Source organism: Numida meleagris, chromosome 12, assembly GCF_002078875.1.
Source record: "Numida meleagris isolate 19003 breed g44 Domestic line chromosome 12, NumMel1.0, whole genome shotgun sequence".
Taxonomy (NCBI): Eukaryota; Metazoa; Chordata; class Aves; order Galliformes; family Numididae; genus Numida; species Numida meleagris.
Genome location: NC_034420.1, coordinates 11,542,209 through 11,561,663, shown reverse-complemented (window position 1 = coordinate 11,561,663; position 19,455 = coordinate 11,542,209). Strand labels below are relative to the sequence as shown.

At 50.6% G+C, this 19,455-nt stretch overlaps 1 protein-coding gene across 2 annotated transcripts in view; it reads left to right on the top strand.

The window, feature by feature from the left end:
- LARP1 (La ribonucleoprotein domain family member 1) overlaps window positions 252–19,455 on the top strand; it is a 44,398-nt gene continuing 25,194 nt past the window's right edge. Inside the window, exons 1-2 of one of the 2 annotated variants that reach the window (XM_021410615.1) lie at window positions 252–728; window positions 14,851–14,877. In XM_021410615.1, coding sequence (XP_021266290.1) covers window positions 377–728; window positions 14,851–14,877 — 379 coding nt within the window. In that variant the 5' untranslated portion in view covers window positions 252–376. Of the gene's footprint in view, window positions 729–4,743; window positions 4,985–14,850; window positions 14,878–19,455 lie in introns of those variants that run through there. The other variant, XM_021410616.1, reaches the window with a different exon arrangement.

The following is a 19,455-nucleotide window of genomic DNA, read 5'->3' as shown; positions in this document are numbered from 1 at the left end:
GGGGCTGCGAGCACGACCGGGCCAGACCGCCCCCCCCCCCTCCACGCGCCGCCTCAGCCGCCCCCGCGGCCCCTTTAAGCGCCCCCACTCGCGGCCGGGCGTTGCATCAGGCACGTGCGCGCCGCCGGCCGGCCGGCCGGGGGCGCGCCCCGCCCCTCCTTTCCCCCTTCCCCTCCCCTTAGGCCGGGTGCGCGCGCGCGGCCGGGGCGGCGCTGCGCGGCGCGCGCCCCCGCGGCCAGTCGCGTGGTCCCCGCGCGTCTCCATATTGCTGCGGCGGCGGCCGCTGTGGGGGGGGCGGGGGGAACGCCGCGTGCGCGTGTGTGTGTGCGAGTGCGCTGAGGGGGCGCTTCCCCCCGTGCGGGGCGGGGGCGCGCAGATGGCGACGCAGGTGGAGGCGCTGCTGCCCGGCGCCCCGCTGCTGCCCGCCGAGGAGCGCGCCCTGGTGCTGAAACCGCCGCAGGACGGCGGCCGGGAGAAGGGCGAACCGCCCATGGGCCCCGACGGCGGCCCCGCGGCTCCGCGGCCGCCCAGCGCCAAGCAGCAGAAAGAGGAGAGCAACAACCAGGAGAAGGAGAGCCTGCTGCGGGCGGGCGGCGAGGCGGAGGAGGGCGGCGAGGCGGGCGGCGGCGGAGCGGGGCGAAGGGAGTTCATCGAGGCTCCGCCGCCCAAGGTGAACCCCTGGACGAAGAACGCGGCCGCGCTGGCGGTCAACGGGCAGTCGCCTCCAGGTGGGTGCGGGGGGCGGAGGGGGGTGAGGAGGGATACGGGGGTGCGGCGGCGGCGGCGACCGCGCCCCGGCCGGCAGCGCCATGCGGCACGGCGTGCGGCCTGGGGGAGGGCGGCGGGGAGGGGGAACCGGCCGGGCCGCGAGCGGAGAGAGGGGGAGGGGAGCGGCCGGGCCGGGGCCATGCGGTTGGGGGAGGCCCGAGGCGGGCGGAGGGCGCGGTGCGGGCCGCGCTCGTTGGGCCGGGGCCGGACGGGCGGGCGGGAGGAGGCCTCCCCTTCCCAGCATTCCGCCGCCGCCGCGCAGGCAACGTGGTGGCTTCCCCGGGCCAGCATGTGATTTCCCCGAGAGCTCGGCCTCCTCCTCCGCGGGCCCACGTGCGCGGCTCCGTGCTCGGCCCGGGGCTGCGGGAGGCCCAGGGGCGCCGTGCGGAGGCCTCGGGCGCCGTGTGGAGGCCCTGCGGGGCCCGAGGGCTCCGTGCTCTGCGTGGAGGCCCAGGCGCCTGTCGTACGGCTGAGCTGAAATGGCTGAGCGCCGTTTCTTCGTCTCTCCGGGTTTCTTTTCTTTTCTTTTTTAATTTATTTATTTGGCAGGAGGTAGTCGCAGTGATATTAGGAAAAAACTTCTTTTCAGAAAGAGCGGTGAGGCTCTGGATCTGGCTGCCTGGGGAGGTGGTGGGGTCACTGGCCCTGGAGGTGGTCGGGAAACGTGTACATGGTGCTTAGGGACATGGTGTAGTGGGCAGTATTGGTGGTACATACACAGTTGGGCTGGATGATCTCAGAGGCCTTTTCCAGCCCTCCTAATTCTGTGATTCTATGCTTGGGAGCAGATCGCTGCTCAGCCAAAGTTTTAATTCGTAATATTTTTGGCCTATCTGCGAGCTCCGCAGTCACGCTGCCAGGTATGACATCACGTTTCTTGTTACTGTACTGTGTTTTGCAAGAATTGTTGCAGGCTAGGTGGGATGATTCATCGGAGGTATTATTGATCTTTGAAAGATGGACACCTCTGCAATTTCCACCTGGAAAGCTGTCGTCTTAATGGTAGCGTAGAGGAGAAGGTCAGTGTGCCAGGTAAAAGTCTGCACCCAGATGGTTTGGTGGTTTGTCATTGTGCGTGCAGTGCACAACGAAATTCAGGACAGTGCTGCTGTCTGCGTTTTCCTCTTGCTGCGTGACATCCAGCTGCTCACACAGCTCCTTTGTGTGAGAGCTGAGCTCTGTTTGCTGCCTTCTTAGGCAGCACTCCCTAGCAATCAACCAAAAGGTACAAAAACACAAGATGTTCCACCAGTGTTCCTGTTGGAGGCCTTGCAGCACATCTGAAGTATGCTGAAGTGAGGGCTCGGGAGCCTAAGCAGGCACTGTGTGGCGGAGGAGGAGGCTTTGCGATGCCTGAGATAATTTTGAGGGGATAGGATAATAGTGGGCAATAAGTGTGCGGCACCCAGCGTGTCTTCGGGCCTGGCCCAATTGTCCCAGTATTCCTGGAGGAGCTGAAATAATGGAATTGGTTTAGCAGTGCCCCAGATGCTGCCACTTGGCTCCCTGGCACTTGGGGCATTGTTTCTTTTGCTGCCTGGTTCGTTAGCAGAAGAGAAAACGTGTAAAACAAACACGGCTGGCAGACTCCCACAAGAGGCAGGCTGGTGGCTGGCCTTGCATAGCAGCCCTTTGCCTGAGTGCCTTCTCATAGACTTCATAGGCTCCTGCCATGTCTTTGCTGCTTTGAGTGGAGGATTTCTTCCAGCAGATCTTTCTGAAAAGGGATTTGGATTGGGAGAATGTGCTAAAGTTATACTGTGGTGCAGAAGATGAGCTGTCGTGTTGCAGTGACCTCCAGGAGATCACCAAAGAAAAGTGGCCTCTCTGTACGCTTGAAACACATTGAGCACACGCAAACTCTGGAAAGGCATTTCTGAATGTTTTTAGCATAGGAACAGAGGTTGGCAATTGAACTGTGCTCCCAGCATAGTGTTTGTATACTGATTTACTGAATGTTTCTAGCCCCGATCCTGATGTAGAGGTAGTGAGGAGGCCTAGGAGCCATTGGACATCAGGACAGCTCTGTAAAGATACGAGGATCCTTCTGACTTGTTTTACAGGCTTTCAAAGACCTAATTTTTTATAATGATTGTATTAATTATAGGCCTGAAGAGCAGATTTAATGGACAAGACATGCTCCTTAAGGTGTTCACCCATTCTGTAATGATCTGTGCTGGAATTAGAGCTTACAAAAGTAAAGGAATTGAGATCAAGCTCAGAGAAAAACCGAGCTGTGCTCAAGATCTTTGTGAGTTTTCACAGTCTGTGTCTGACTACAGATGTGGAAGAGGTTGGCAAATCCACCTCCGCTTGTTTTGAACTCCTTGACTTTCTGCAGCTGAACATCACCTGGGAAGGGTGGATGCGTGAGGGGCTGATGCAAATCCCAAATAACGGGGTCTGGTTTGGGGGGATTAGAGTTTATTTCCAGAAGCAGGTGTTTTTGGGGTACGCCAGAGTTTGGGAGCGAGGTCAGTAATGGGAGGTTTGAGTAAATGTTGCTGCTTTTTCAGGAAGGCAGGCTGAAGCAAAGCCTCTCCTTGTTGCTTAACCCCTCCTCCCAAAAGCATAGCTGCGTGGCGTTAAGGGTAGCAACCATTAGATCGAGTCAGACAACAGCAATACTGCTGGTGCTGTAAGCAGAGGGTCAGGCACTGGTGGAGAGGTGCAGCAGGCAATCTGTCCTGGTGTTTGTCACACCGTGCACTGTATTTCTGTTGGTGTGCATTTCAGAGTTGGGGTGCAGGTGGGAAGGAGGGCTGGTCCTTTAAGCTGTGGAATGACACACGAGTATGTCCAGTGTGGCGAGGGTTGTGTTAGTACTTACTGCTCATGAGGGATGCTGACAAGGCTGGTAATGACACCTCATTTTTGCTCTCTCATCAGGTAGCAAGGTCTGTGTGACAGTCCCCTCGTTACGTGCAAGTTGCTGTATGTTCTCTTCTTATCATGTAAATAAATGCAGCCGGCAGTCTGACTCGCAAAGGCACAATGGTAGGGAATGTATGTGCAGGAGAGAAGGAAACATTTTCTGACAAAAACAGCTTTGCACTTCTGGCTATAAACCAAATTTGAAATATTTTCTCCTAATTCTTCAGTAGAGAAGTGTGGCTTCAGTTAAGACGACTCGACCTTCTGGAACATTTTGTACTCCTCTGTTGTGCCCTGCACCAGTGCTAGCAATGATGCAAGCATTGTTGCGGACAGGTGTTAACAGCACCCCATTTTGAAAACCTGCTGGATTTATTTCAAGAAATGTTGCATCAAGGCACTTGGCACTTCTTAATTTTTAAAGCCATTTACATCTTGGAAATAAGAACACGCAGATTTTAATGACTGGCATTGCCATTGCCAAGCACTAACTTCTATGCCGTCACTCCTTCTGGTTGCAAATTCAGTATTTCCTAGTGGAGATGCAGGAGGTGCTTTAGTTTCTCAAGCAGAGTTTCTTGCCTGCCATTTGGCAGATGCACTGGGAGGATAAGCAGCACTTTCCAGAAGGCACACCTTAGTTCCTAGCAGCAAGCACCGGAGGTTGGCTGCCTATTGTTCAGAGATGGCAGCGCGCAGGCTGGGCTGGCTACTGGTGCTGAGGAGAAGGCAGGGAAAGATAGATTCATGAGCTTCTCACCCCTCAGTGACTAAGTCCCCAAAGGGCTTTCCTTGAAGCCAGCCTCCAGTACAGTAGATAAACTGTATAGGAAGCTTGTTTACCTTTGGCATTTCTTTGTATTTAGAATAGATGCACACATCTGCCTGCTGGGGTATCTAGCATGGTAGAACTGCACACACCTATTTCCAAAGCGTTGGGCAATTCTTGCTTTGTCGTGGCATGTAATTGTGGAGCTCTTCTGGCTGTTGGTTGCAACAGAGCTGCTATCGCAGCACAGTCCTCCCCCCACCGCCCCAAGTTTCCTCTCTGAAATACGGTTTTGTTCCAATCCCACAACTCACGTTTGAGTAACGCTTCCCGTTTTACTGGGGAGCATGAGGGTAACTGGAACGGCTGCTCCCCAAATGTGCAGGGTGGTGTTATTCCTCCCCCACATACCTTTGCCCTTCAGCTTTGTGCTGGACCTTTGCCCTGCCGTGTGCTGTTTGTTTCGGGAAGGCGGGGGAGCGCAGCTCCATGGAGCTGACTCATGGGCCCCAGCTGCTGGGATTCGGTGCCTTCTTCCACCTCAACCTCCAGTTCCAGGCTGCCAGCCACGAGGTATCGCTGGATGATCCTCACCACCAGTCTCTTTCACCTCTGTAACTCTTCTTCTAAGCGTTCTATTGCCTGTGGTACCATGGGGAGGATTGCACCGGGATCACTGGACAGAGGGGGGGCTTCATTCTGCTGGGAGGGCAAACAGAGTGCAGAAACGGCTGGGAATTGAGGTGCTGGGTGCAGTGCTGTATGCTTGCTTCTAAATTATGACACCTGATACTTTCACTGTACTCAAATAGTGTGAAATTATCCTCAGGGGAATGCCAAATGCCAACCTGGATAGCATGAGGTTTCTCCTTGCACACTTGAAGCTACTTTATAAGGAATCTTGGATACCACCTCAGTGGTAGCACTTGTTTGGCTAAATAGAGAACGTGCATTTTAGTAGAAAGCTGTGCAGCTGCACCAGGTTGGGTATTTTAATCCTTACAGTTACTAGCTTCAAACAAGCAAGGGTTAAAAATATAATCACCTTAATGAAAACTTAAATATGCTCGCATACTGCCAGAGGATTGCAGAGTCCTTTGTGACCATGCAGCTCTTGAAGGAGCTCTGCTCCTGTCCCAGCAACCGGGCAGACTGAGGTGCAGTGCCTTGCAGTGGATCTCACAGGTAGCAGAGCTGGGAAGCGTTTTTGCTCTTCTCTTACCAGGAGTCTGATGGGAGTGATGAGCTTTGTTCCTTCCCAGCTGTGATGCACATCTACATTTGGGCCTTTAAAAACTTTATCTGCTGGTCATCTTGGCACTGGACACTTTGCCAGTGTCCTAGCAGGGGCTCAAGACTGTGTGCTGCGGGGTTCCTGATGTGGCCAGCTCTGCTTCTGCAGCTGTCTTGAGACTGTGCTTCAGTTCCAAACTCATTCTTGTAGGTCTAGGGCCTAGTTAGTGATCTGTGTGGAGTTAGGAGACTTTACTCCTTCCTCTGAAATAACTGGCTAATCTGAAAATCTTTCAGCAGATGGTATAGGTGTGTGACTTCAGCAGGTAAGAGGAGAGGTAAAGAAGAACTTCTAAGAAATTAATACAGAGTTAGAAGAACTTAAGGCAGCTGTTTGTGTATTTAGGAAACAATAACTGGTGCCCACAACAAATAGGAACTGAATTTGGCCTCGAATAAATGAATTCTTAGAGTTCTTTGTGGGAGGAGTCCCAGGTTGGGTTCAGGCTGGATTGGCTGGGAGGAGGAGCGGGTGCACATGAGGGTGCTGCCACAGAGGAGTGAAAACTGGCACGAGGCACTGGAAAAGTTAGGTGTGATGGCAGTCCTAATGCTGCACAAGATGTACTTTTTTGGGGGGGGAAGAGTTGTAGAAACTGTGGTCAAATACAGTGTCAACATGTTTCCAAACATAGGCTCATCCTGTAATTGCAGGTTCCCAGAAAATCCTCCTAACTGAACTTTTCTCTGTCAGAGCATATATTTGTACAACAGCCTGGGGGCTCTGGGGCAGGGAGTATTGCCATTTCTGAGCAAATCAGTGCATGGCACGTGGCAGCTCTGCCGCTGGCAGGACAACAGCAGGCTGCTGATGGGGATCAAACTGCAGAAGCCATCCTCAGCGAGTCAGCTGGCTCCGCGTGGTTGTGAAGCTCACAGTGGGTTTTGCTAGAGTCAACCTTTAATGCCACATGTGTTTGGGGATATTCTGCTGTGACGTGCAAGGAGAGAGAGGAACAGCTGTGACTTGACTGGGCTAATACCTGCATTATCAGTGGTTTACCTTCAGTGTCCTTCTGGAGCAAAGCTGACTTAGGAGCAGCAGCTTGCCTCAACACTTTCTTTTGTTGCAGTGTTGTATGGGAACACGTGGCAGGCAGGCAGTACTTCATGGTGGTTGTGATTTTTTTGGGGCTTTGAGTCATCTTATTTCTTTCCATGGTCACAAGTTAGGAGGGCTGGTGGAGATCTGTGCTGCAGATTCTCCTGAACTGGAGTGCGTGGGGGATGACCAGGGCAGCCCTGGCTGCGAGTGAGCACTCTGTGTCAGACAGAAGCCTGTATTTATTTCAGAAATGAGTAAGACCTAACGGAGGAGTCTGTGGCTGAGTTTTATCACTGCAGTTTAGGCTGGTGCTGGTGGTACTTGGAGGTGACACAGGCACCCTTTGTTCACATAATGGAGAAAATGGCACTCTGGTTCCCTCTGAACGTGCCCTGATGTGTGTTCCTGAGGAAGTGTGCTCGCTTCCTGCTCGACACCCCTGGAGGTGGCTGGATGCAGGCCGTAACCTGCTGCTTTTAGCAGAGCTGGCCTGGGACCAGTGGACCCACAGCTGCCTGTCTGCGATCCTTACTCACTCCCCAAAGTGGCCCTGGCTTCTGAGAAGGCCCAGGAGTGGCATCACTCCCCCAGGAGGACAGGCGTGCAAGAAAAGCATCTCTGGTGCTCCACATTGTTGCCTTTTTGGCTTCCCCCCCCATGGCCCAGGAGGGCAGTGAGCACATGCTCCATGCTGGCCCCACATCCCTTGCCCCAGTTTGTCTGCTGCTGCAGTATGGGGGCTGCAGCCCCGGGGGTCAAGGGGAAGGAAGGAAGCAGTGTTTGTCCCCGACGCACCACTGAGTGCGTCTCCAGCTGAGCGGCAGCGTGCTGTGTGCCTGCAGTGACTCTGCAGTCTGCAAGGCATGGCCGTGCGCCGGGGGGGTCGGCCCATCTGCTGAGTGGGAGGGCACAGGGGGTGGCTCGCCCCTTCTCCTCCCTTCCCAACAGTCCTCTGAGTTTTCCGAGTCACATGTTGGATGATACGTGGAGAGAACAGGGTGGTTTCAGGGCTAGATTCGTTAGATACTGAGCTTGAAACGCTGAGAAAAGAGGTGAGTTTTTCCTGACTAAATATGTGGGGAAACAAGAATCTGATCGTAAAAGCCACAGAAAGAGGAAAGGCTAGAATTTTATTGGTGAGAAAGGTGTGCGGGGAGAAGTTTGGGTGGGGGTGTTGTACCTGCTCGGTAACTCAAAGGTGCTGCCAGATGGTGGGTGCATTGTTAAATACCTAGCACTGCCTCTAACCAGATGATTTGCAACACCTTTTCAGCCTCCACGCTGAATTCACCCTGCTTCCTCTCTCCCGTTGTAACAGTGCTTTTGGAAGTTTCTGGTCAGCGCTGCAAATGAGTAATTATTAATTTACCAAATGCTAGTTACCAAACTATCCGATTGGCGCACTTACAGATGAAAGAAGCGAGTGAACAAATGAAATAGAATTTATAATTAAGTAAGATTTAAATGTTTGATAGGCCACTATTCACTTCAAACTACAGGAAATTAGTTCTTCAGATTCTTCAAGGTCGAATTGCCTTTTTTTGTGTGTGTGTGTGGAATGTTGCAGAAGGAGCACTGAATTAATTCCTGCAAGATTCTCGTTACAAAGATTTTTATATTTTTACTGTTGCCCTTCCAGATAGTTACGTAGCTCAGGAATAATGTTTATTCCAACCCCCCCGAACCCACAAAACAAGCCTACTGAAAATAAGGACCATACTATCGAGTTTCCACATGCCTGCAGATAGCAATACTCTTCGTCTAGCACAAAAGAATGTAATGGAGTGAGGGAAGCTCTTCACCCTGCCTCTGTTCAGGCTACATTAGCAAGTCTGCTGCAAAGCTGTGCAGGGGTGGAGATAAAGGGTAAGCAGAGCAAAGAATTAAGTGTAAAGAATGATACCAGTACACATTAATGAAGAGAAATGCTGTCACTGTAGCAGCAGATACAGAAATGTGGAGAAATACATCTCAGAAATGTTGTTAGGAGGTTTAAATCTGACTGGAAAAGAAGCAATAGGGTATTTGTGCTTGAGACAGGAAGCAAATCACAGATATGTCCCTGCCACGTGCTCAGATGACAAAGCATGAGATGTTCTTGACTGTAATCATATTAAATTTCTGTTTCCAACTCCCAACCGAACCTTGAATGCTCGGGGGGAATGCCTAACACCATCTAATGCATCTTCTGAGTATGCAGAAATCCACTGCAGAGAGGGTGCTGCACTGATCTGAGCAAAAAGGGGACTGGTTTCTTTTGGCTTCTCAATCTAAAGTGAACTACTGTATCTGCCTTTTTTTTTTTTTCTTGTCTTAAAGCAGAAAATGCTCTGTATGACATTTGCACTCTGTACAGGGAGGAATTTGATGCTAGTGACCCTCATCTTTAAAACATAAAATGAAACCTTTAAGTATGGCCTTGAAGAAGATTTGGAGGAGACATGCGAGATTACAGGCAGACAACTGTCTTACTTGACTTGGGGTTGACGTATGAGTTGATCTAATTAACAGCAGAGAAGTGGAACCAAGCAAGGACAAAACTTGGAGGGTGACTGGAAGAGCTGTGTGTTTGATTAAACCAACCAGGTAGTCTGGCCCAGAGTGGGAAATGTCTCACATAGGCTGCGAGTCTGAGGATTTGTAGTTCAGTTAAGAGATTTAATCATGTTGTATTCGCATGCTGCCCCCTGTATCCTCTAGACTCCCTGCTTGGCCCTCTATCCACAGCAACAAGGTGGAGAGAGCCTTGAATTTCAGTTCTGGGGTTTTCACAGGGCTTTGTGACATCCCTGCCTGGTGTTGCGGGCACACCTCTGATACAGGGCTGCTGGGGAATGAATCTCTGGCTATGGTTTGCCCTCTGGGGAGGAGCAGAGATTCTCCTTCTCTGTGGAGAGAAGGATCTGCCTTGCTCACCATTTTTCGGGCTGTCTTACAGCAAAACTTCACTGTTGTGTGTTAGACTGCCTGCCCTTATGTGCATACGTACATGTAGCAGGGCAGTATGCAATGAGCCTGTCATAGGGAAACTGTCCTGTATCAATTTCTGTAGGATGGGATCCAGTTAGCTTCCAGGATGCACCTAAATGGTTCCTGCATTTCAACAGGAGCCTCTTCAAGCACATCAGAAACTTTATTGCGTGTTCAATACCCAGTAGTTTCAAGAATGGTTTGGGGGTGGTGGCTGAGGTTGTGCTGGGCTCAGGCTGGTGTAGGGTCTGTCTGTACTGACCTCCCGAAGACAAGGCTCTCAGCAATGTCACTGTAGGCTTATTTGTGATTAAGGAGCATGAGACAGAGCTGGGTCACCTGCCACTTTGTGGCATCAGACACCAGACTTTTCTCTTGCTCCTTCCTTTAAGGTGCTGTGTGCTGTCTCTGTGGCTTTTTGTTTGGTGTTACGGCTTGTGGTTTGAGCAACAGCATTTTGGGGTGAGGGGAGAAGGGGTTAATGTGAGAGAACATCCAGTGTTTGTTCTCTCCAATACAAGCACTGATAAGTGGATGGGAGAAAAAACAGCCATGACCTTACAGTTATTTTTTCATGTGTCTGTGCATATGTGAGTATAGGATTCATGGGATTGTTTGTTTGGAGCGCTCTCGTATTCTCTGGTCAGGCTGACCAGCTGCATTCCTCAGAACCTCTCTGACATCTCTGATGCCTGGAGAAAAGACTTCTTCTGAGCAGATCCCTGGAAGATGCTTGAGCAGATCCCTGGAAGATGCTTCTGCAAAACACCATGCTGATCCCACTGATGGCTGTGTATTCAGTTACGTGCCAGTCACAGCCTTGTTCAGGCAGCTCCTCTCCCCTGCATGAAGGAAGAGACTCGGTATCAGCATTAAGGCACTAATTCAGTGTAGTGCATAGTGTGAATTTAAAGCTAGGGAGCACTTCCATGTAATAATGTTGTTCTTTTGCCATTGGTAATTTTTTTTCAGGATTTCCTGAAAGGTGTTCCCCTTGCAGCTTGGTGAGGCCAGAAGTCTTAATCCCTTTTCAAGTGCATGAAGTTAGCTGGGGCACAGATTTTCTACAATGAAAACCCATTCCAAGAATTGTTTCCATGTGGTTTGTGGGAAATCTATGCTAGAGCTCGTGCTGGCTGCAGCTCTTCAGCCTCTTAGCATGGGTGAATGGGATGTCCCCAGATAATGGCCTGCTGTGTGAGGAGGAGCCTCTCCTCTCCTCTCCTCTGGATGGAGATGAGAAAATCACTTACAAATGTCTAATGGTCTGGTCCAGCGCTTCCGAAAAAAGGGATCTGAGAGCTGATCGGTGCTTCTGCAGTTGTTTTTCTTTGACCTTTTTCTTGAACAAATTCTGTGGTGTCTTAATGCCTAACCAGCGTTGGTGAGCAAGGTCTCTTATCTGGATTGAATCTTTCACCCATCTCAAGCCTCAGCTTCCCTTTGCGGGGGTGAGGAGACTTCTTAGTACAACAGCCAGGGCACTGGAGGTGTCTGCCTGGAGCTGGTGGCTGAGGAGGGCTGGGAAGAGCTGGGTGGCTGAGGGCTGGACCCTCCCTGAGCCTGCTTGGCAGGAAAGGAAGGAGGGGAACAGGAAGCGAGCAAGATCCTCGGGAGGGACCTAATTGGCCATGCTAATTTCTGGGGTTTGGGTTTCTTGCTTTGCTACTTCTTCCTAGCAGACCTCGCCCCCTTCTCTGCTGAGTGCTGCTTTGAAGAGGCTACTAACTGTCTGAGGAACCTGTGCAGGCACTATCTGGGCCTCTCAGGGGAAGGCAAGTGATACAGATTTGAGCTGAGAAGTTGCCTGGGGATGGAGAAGAGATTCAAGTAACACTGGTCTCTTTGCAGCAGAAGCTGGACTCTGTAAATTGAGACCTTTTCTCTACCTGTGCTGTTTGCATTGCGAGGATTATTCCCATAGCTGGGAAGCAATGAACGTGGTGTGCTCAGCTGCTCGTGTTGAGGCAGCGGGAGCGTGGGTGGGTTGAGGCTTCCTGTGAGGGTGCTTGGATTTGGCAGTGGGGAAATGTGGGCTCTTAAACTGAGGAGCCTGCTTGGTGCTGTCCCAGAAATCTGAATAGCAGTGGTGGGCAAATAGCTCCCGGAGAGGGGGTTTTGTGTGTGGACGCAGCAGCTTTTCTCTGTAAATGCCCCAGTTAAACATACGGTCTCTTCCTCTGTTTAAAAATACCATCAAGCAAAAATTGGGATTCTGTATCCCACTCCCCCATCCCCCTCCCACCCACACCTAAAATAGGAAGGACTGTCCTCAATTTAGCTGTTTCCTGGGCTCCTGGTGCTACAGCTCTGGGTATTGGTGTTCACAGCCAGCACCCCTGTAGTGCATCCGCACCCTCATGTGGCAGTCTTGGAAGGGATGCTTGGTGCCTCCCAGACATCCTGCTGCTGCGGCGTGCATCCTTGACCTCTTCCTGCTCTCTCCTTTCCTCCACTCCTTGTGCTGATAGCGGAGAGATGCATGGAACTTGGTTCCCACTGAGCTGTGGGCTGGATGGATAATGCACAGAGCTGAATAGGTTGTTAACGTGCTTGGGAAATACCTGGCTCTGCAGAGATTGCCACTGCGTGTTGTCATTATAATCCTTCTGTTCAGATATCAGCTCTAAATCTTCTTGGCTTTTGGGCCTAGGGTGAGAAACAGAAGACCCTGCACACAAGGAGGGGGAGGAAATGCGAGACCATAAGGGCCCAAATTTCTTGGGGCTCCCTCACTCACACTGCAACATTGGCACTGTCTTGCCCTTTCCTTTTGGTTGCCTGAGGATGATGTTGTGTTAAGCTGGCGCTGCAGGGCTGCGTGGAGCAGACAGGGGTGAAGCTGCTGCTCTGTGTGGGGAGCATGGCCAGGTAGCGCAGAGCTGCTCTGGAGCATCGTCCCCTGCAGCGTCTGGCCTGCATTAGGGTATCTGGCTTTGGGTGCCTGGAAGTGAAGCAGGTGGGAAATTGTGTGTGTGTGGTGGGAGAAATCCTTGAGGCTGGTTGACTTTCAATATTGAGGCTTTGCGTGAGCAAAATCTTAGCGTTGTCTCTGACTGGGGCTTCTGTGTTTGATTTGTAACCTTAACAGTGTTGAGGGGCACTGAAACATGCTAAATGGGCCCCTTGGAGCATAGCCCTAATGCTTCATTGCTGGCCACTTATGTTTCTGCCTCCTTCCCCCCATGGCTTTCTTGGGAAAAGAAAGAGCTGCCCAGTTTAGGTTTCTTTTGGGCACACTAGATGCTGTCCTTAATTGGCAAGCTAATCTCTAATCTAGTCAATCTAGCTTGTAGAGTGGGAGGCATCCCAAAGGGACATCGTACCCGACAGTCTGTGACTAGCCCTGCTTCATATGCATCCTCTGTGTTTCAGAAGAGCATGTCCTGCAGGCTTCTTGCTCTTTGCTCCTGTGCAGAAGGAGAAGTTGCCTGCCTGCCCAGTGATCTGTGTCTCTGCTTGGATTCTGATATGCCATGGTTTTAGGTATGAAGAGTTGGACTGGCTCAACCTCCCTAGACAAGAGGGCTGAGGCTTCCAGGATGGATGGACAGATGCCTTTCCTCAGTGGCAGTAATGGTGGCAGCGCACCTCCTGGGGGTGAACGTGAGCTGTATCTGCCCCTGGCCAGCCCCCGCTGGGGAGTTTCTACTGCCTTTCTATAGTGCATTTAGCAGCAAATCTGCTCTAAAATTATAATGGCTCAGCTCAAGAGAAGCCATGTGAGCCTAGCAGGGCTGAGAGCTGAGCATAGAGGCCTTGAGGGAATGCCAGCTTTGCGTTGCGGTGGTGATGTGACCAGTAGGAAGCATCCCTGAGGAGTCACCTGTAGCTTCTGCCTGACCTGGTGGTGGTTGTGGCTGCTGGAGGGGGCTGCCCTGGGCCCCTGTGGGCGGCTGGCTGTGCAGGTGGCTGGCCAGGCTGAGGCATTGCATGGAGAGTTGGTTGGACAGGCTGGAGAGCTGCACCTGGCAGGGAAATACAGAAACTGCCTCTTGTTTGGGACCTGTTAGATCAAGTACAGAGTGTTCTATTCATTGTTGTCGGGACCCTGACCTCATCAATAACCATCACAGAAATGCAAGGTGTTCAGATGTGTCTGGTGATGTGCTGGTGGAGGGCTGCACTAGAACATGCAGTCTGCAGAGGATCCAGACTGGTGCTTGGAGGCTTTTCTGGACACACTGGCTTTTACTTGAGATCATGCCTTCAATGTGGCTGCAAACTATGAGCATGCATAATGGCAGAGGGAGTTCTGAGTGCTTTTTCACTGCATCAACTGCAGGGAAGCATCCCTGCCTGAGGATGCCTTGTACACAGTGCGCTGTCGAAGGCAGAGGAATAGCAGCTTTTTAGTAGAGGTGTGTTTTTTGCTGTTTCTGCATTGGTTGAGTGCTGAGTGGAAAGCATTGCCCTGGCCAAGGGGTAGTCCTTGCTGCAACTCTTGTGACTTTCCAACTGAACGTGTGTTTTGGGCAGCTGATAAGCTGGAGCCAGGGGCCTGCCCCTGTCCTAGGAGGACCTTGGCTTGCTGGCAGCCTCCCTTCCCCTTATTCTTCCAAGTTCCTTGAGGAAAATGTAGTACATTGCTCTCTAAAATACACTGTTTCCATAGCATCTTAGGAAGCATTTATCAACAAGGTTTCTCCACACATAGTGTCCTGTGTGCTTCTACAAAGAACGGAACCATCAGGAAAAGCCCATTTGATTTTTGGCTTGGCTTCCCCTGCTCTCCCCTGGCTGGTCACCGTGTTAGATGCTCTGCACAGTCTCCACTTGGTAACCCTGCTCAGGGGGAGCATGGAAGTGTCAACACCTAGCTCATGGAGTGGAACTTCCTAGATTTTGCAGTTGTTTTATTCTTCACTGCTGTCTGCTGGAAGGCAGCGTAGAAGGGTATTAATGAGAGCAATACATTCAAATAAACACTAACTCCTTCAAAATCTTTCTCTCAACAAGTGGTTGAGTTGAGGTGGGTTCCCAGCTAGATTGATATTTAACTTGGGATACTAGGAAAATACTTGTTCTGTTTAGTTAAAGCAAACAAATCAAGAGGGGAGGAACCTTCTAAATATGATTTGTACTCCAGCTGCAGCTAATACTGATTTTTTTCTCTTTTTTTCTTTTGCAGATATTTTTCCAGCTGATGGCCAGTCTGGTATGTATTAATTAAAAATTCAGTTCTTCACGCTTCCCTCCCCCATGTCTTTCCTGCACTTCTCTTTTTACAGACTCAGCACTAACCAAATTTAGGAGACTGGTACAGGAATGTGCAACAGACATTAAAAATAAAAAAGACCCTCTAATATTTTATTATTATTCCTGTATAATAGCGGCACATTCATGCTTTCATGTAGTGATAACCACAGCTGGTGGAAGGTTTCTTTCCTTCCAGACATTGTAGCATAGAGGATTTGGTTGTCCATAGTGAAAGAATCTGGGAACTTGTAGGTTTTAATTCTGTGTAACTGATGTCTCAAGATGCAAATATAGCTCAGAATTTTGCTGTTAGTGTGTATGTTAGTTATCAACAGTTTGATATGTCCATAAACCTGAAGGTGTGTGTTTGAACTTGTAATACTTCAAAAAGATCTAAATTTCCCCCTTGACTGGTTTATTATGTGTGTTGTTACTGTGTATCTCTGTTAAGGACAACCGTGTGGTTTGCACCTGTGTGCTGTCAATGCAAGACCAGTGTTAACTTCTTGGCCACTGGAGTCCATAGAGCCTCCTAAGGATGGACCCTGCAGAAAAGGATTGAGCTCATCAGCAGGGAGGGGAGGCTGTTCTGAGTGAGGGGCTTGAATCAGTAGCTCTTTAAAGCAGGTATCAGTGACCTTAATTCTTGCTTATCCCATGCTGTCACAGGCTCTTCATCCAGGTTGACGCTGTTGGAGAGCTCATATTGGAGAGGTTTATGTTTTACCCAGTGGTACCAAGAGCACTCAGGATCATCTTGTTATCTCAGGAGCTGGAGTGCCTTTTGGATGTCCTGTAGCTGAGGCACTGGGAATCGGGGGCTGCTCTTGATGTGACCTTGGGCAGCCTTGGTCACGTCGCTGTGTCCACCTCCTGTCTGCATTTTTTGGCTTTGCAATGGGATTACGTTTCCCCAGTTCGCAGCAATGGTGTGAGGATAAATTGCTGCTGATTGTGAAGCATTGCATGATCAAGATTTGGAAGCGTGAAAATCAGCTCCATTATCTTAAAGCTGGTTTTGGGAAAAAAAGCAAATCACTGTTTTCTAAGAGTGATGGTATGACATTGGAGACAGAAGTTTGGCTTCATGAATTGAGCAGGCAGTTGGAAGTTGTGTGTGTATGTTTGTTTGCGGAGCTCTAGCCAGCTAACATGGTATACAGCCAGATCCCCTTGTGTTGCAGAATTTGCTTCTCTAGGTTTTAAAAATGTAACCCAACCATTTGTAAGCCTTTCGCTGTTTTTTATTACTTTCAGAACATGCATGAAAGTGAAGTATTAAGGCTGGTTTTGGAGGAGCAGAGGTTTTATTCCCGTGCATTGAGTACAGCCTGCCTGAAGCCAGAATGGAGTGATGACTGCACAGAAAAATTTCTGTGACTTAAAGGGATTTTCTTCTTCCCTCTTCTTGTAAGAAGCTTCTCTACACCATTGAAGGTGAAAGTTTGCCTTCATCGGGTGCAGTGTTTTGTCTGCCTGTGCTGCAGAGGCAGAGATGTCCTCTGGTTGGCACCACTCCATCCTCTGTGCTCCAGCTGGTTGTGGACCTTCACAGCTGGCTCTGGGGTGGGGCACAAGTGTGCATCTGCAGCAGATGATAGCATGTGCTTCAGTGAGGGCATGTTATGTGTCAGTGGTGTTGCAGAAAACATTGCCCACAGGGCTGGGGGATTTTTACAGTTCTATATTTTTAAGTACATAAATGACAGCTTAAACAGGGTTCCTCTTAATGACAGTGGCCTCTTGACACTGCACATGTCATGTCTTCTCATGCCTTCTCCAGAAAGACCTTCAAACTGTGCTTTTTCTTCCTGCGTACAAAGCTCACTTAGAAGCCCCGATACCCCTGCACACAGCACAGTGTGGATGTGGCAGGCAAGAGCAGAGAAGCACTGCCAGCAGGGTTCTCCTAGCATTGTGCAGCAGCTCTGCACTTCTGAGGCTGTTGGTTTTGACTTCCTCACCTCCCTTCCCTTGCTAACATGTTAATTTGCTACGCTCTGTTGTTGCAAATCACCTAGACTCCAGTAATCTATGTCAGTGCCTATTCTGTAAGGTTAATCTTACAAGGCCAGATGGGTCTTTATGGCTAGTTTCCCTTCCTGATGAAGAGTCTGTTGTCCTTTTGCCCAAGAAAGCATTTAGCACAGTGACTGAGAATGCTGAGTTGTGGCAGCAGAGCTGGGACTTGGACAAGTGAGGAGCCTGAGCCGAAGCACCAGCCATTTTGTAGGCACAGCCACTGTGGCATGCCCCAGAGCATGCACCTGCTTGTTTGTATGGGGTGCTGGAGGCGTTCTGCCCTCAGCAGGGTGTCACGTGCTGGTGCCATGAGGTGGAAGGGAAGCAGTGCTTGCATCCTGCTTACCTAACAGCCTTTGGAAATAAAGCTGCTCTCTCCGAGAGACTGCTGATTTACCGTGTCTGGTGCAACGAATCTCAGTCCTCCCCTTTTTCACGTTGAGTGACTGGGCTTCAGCTGTAGGCTGCTTTTCAGAAGAAACCACTTCAAACCCTGTGATCTGGAGCTCAGGAGAAAACCTGAGAGAACTCACCACCCTTAGAAAATGTGTGCTGGGCTTGTTTGTGTGTCAGCAGAGCAGAGGAAAAGACTTGCTCCCTCTCCCCACTCCTCCTGCTGGATGAGGACAGTGAGGATGTCACCACTGGAACCTCTGTGGATATGTCAGCTGCCACTTGAAGAAGTCCTGTGCTTGCTTTAAGTGGATCTCCTACCAGCTTCATGCAGCGCTCCTGATTCATGATTGGTGTTTCTCTGTTCGTCTGTAACTGCTGTGTTCTTGTTGGGATGCAGAGACCAGACCTGACTGCAGGTCTCAGTTGTGGGTGCACCAGTGTTTCATACAGCAGCAAATGATGCTCGTTGTCTTGGTCACACTACTCCTGATGATTTTTTTTGTGTATTCTTCATCCTGAGCTGTTTGCTGGAGAACTGTCAGCAGCGACTGAGATACCTTTTTTGAGTTGCGAATGCTGCTGTGAATTGAACATTTGAAGCTCTTTCACAAAGGGATGTGGGTGATGCTCACACTGCACAGAAGTGGTTTTCAGTTTTTAGTCTTTTATAAAGAAGAGGAGGGGAGCTGTATCTTTAAATTAGGAGAGATGGTGCTGTGTTACACTCCTTTCTGTATCTGGCTGCTCTCAACTTCCTTTGGGAAGACTCGCTCTGATTAGGGTCTTTTTTCATGCTTTTGCGGTGTGTATTGAGAAAGGGAAGGCAACCACCTGCCTGGATGGGTAAGCATGCTTGGTATAGCAGGATCTGCATGTTTGTGTGCCCTGGAAGGAGGTTAGCAGTATGTGTTATTTCGAAGTTATTAAGAAAAATCTTGAATTTCACTGTCATTGACTTGAGATATTGGGCCTAAGTGAGGATGTTTTTTTCTTGTGCTTGGGGAACGTACCCTGACATCAGGAATCAGCGGGGAAGAACTGGCTGATGTTATTTGAATTCCCTTGCAATTCCTTTCTAGAAATCTAGTCTCTGTATCTCCTCTTTGAGATGACAGCTTCTCCAGAGGCGTGCATGCCTGTGTTGAGTTTGCACCTTTCCCTTGCATGACCCCTCACTCCTTGTGCTGGTGCCTGTTGTGGGAACCGTGCATTCCCCTCCTGGCAAGTGGGAGGCACGGAGCTGAAGGGGCTCACGGCAGCGCTTGGCTCTCGATTCCTGTCTGTTCATTGTTAAATATTTACAGTGAGATGTACCAGATGCTTCTGTAGAAGGGTTGTTGTCAGCTTCCAAGTCCCCAGTTGCAGCTGCAGAAGAGGCTGTCGGCCATTAAAGGGATTACATCTGTGCGGAGCCTTGGGCTTGGCTGCGACACAGTGACCTCTCCCTACTGCGCTGCGGGCTCCGCTGGTTGTGCTGTCTCATCGGCTGCCGCGGGATGCGGGCGGAGGACACCCCTCTGCCAGTGACAAGAGATTAATGATGTCTGGTCCTCAGGCTGTTTCTTTTGAAGCTCTTCCACTGAGGTGGGAGGGGGGAGCAGATGATGCTCGTGCAGGACTGGGCTTTTGTCACCGTGCACCTTTTTTGTGGGGCCCTCTCTGCGTGGTGACAGCACATGCGTGACCTCTGCACAGCTGCTTCTGCTCCCTTGCTGTTCTCAATACAGCCATGTCTGCCAGCTTGGCTGAGCTATACTACAGGAAAAGGTGCAAAGCTGATCCTAGTGAGGCATGCTACGATCGCCAGGTCTGAGCATCACCTCCCTCCTGTTATCCAGGGCTGAATTCGGCAGAGGAGCCCCACTCCTCACTGCCAAGCCCTAGGCGAGAGGCCAGCAACTCGTGCCTTTCTGCCAAGTGCCACCCCTGTGCTGGTCACACCAGTGAAGTTCCCAGCATACCTCCTGCTTACGAGATAAGGTCCAGGACCTTGGGCTGGGCCCTGTTTGTTGCTCTTGGTGCTTATCAGTTTTTGTCGCTGACAAGGTGACCTGCAACACCAAGGATCGGGAGGGAGGGAAGGTCTCCCCAGCCTGTGCTGTGCTCCGGGACATCCCAT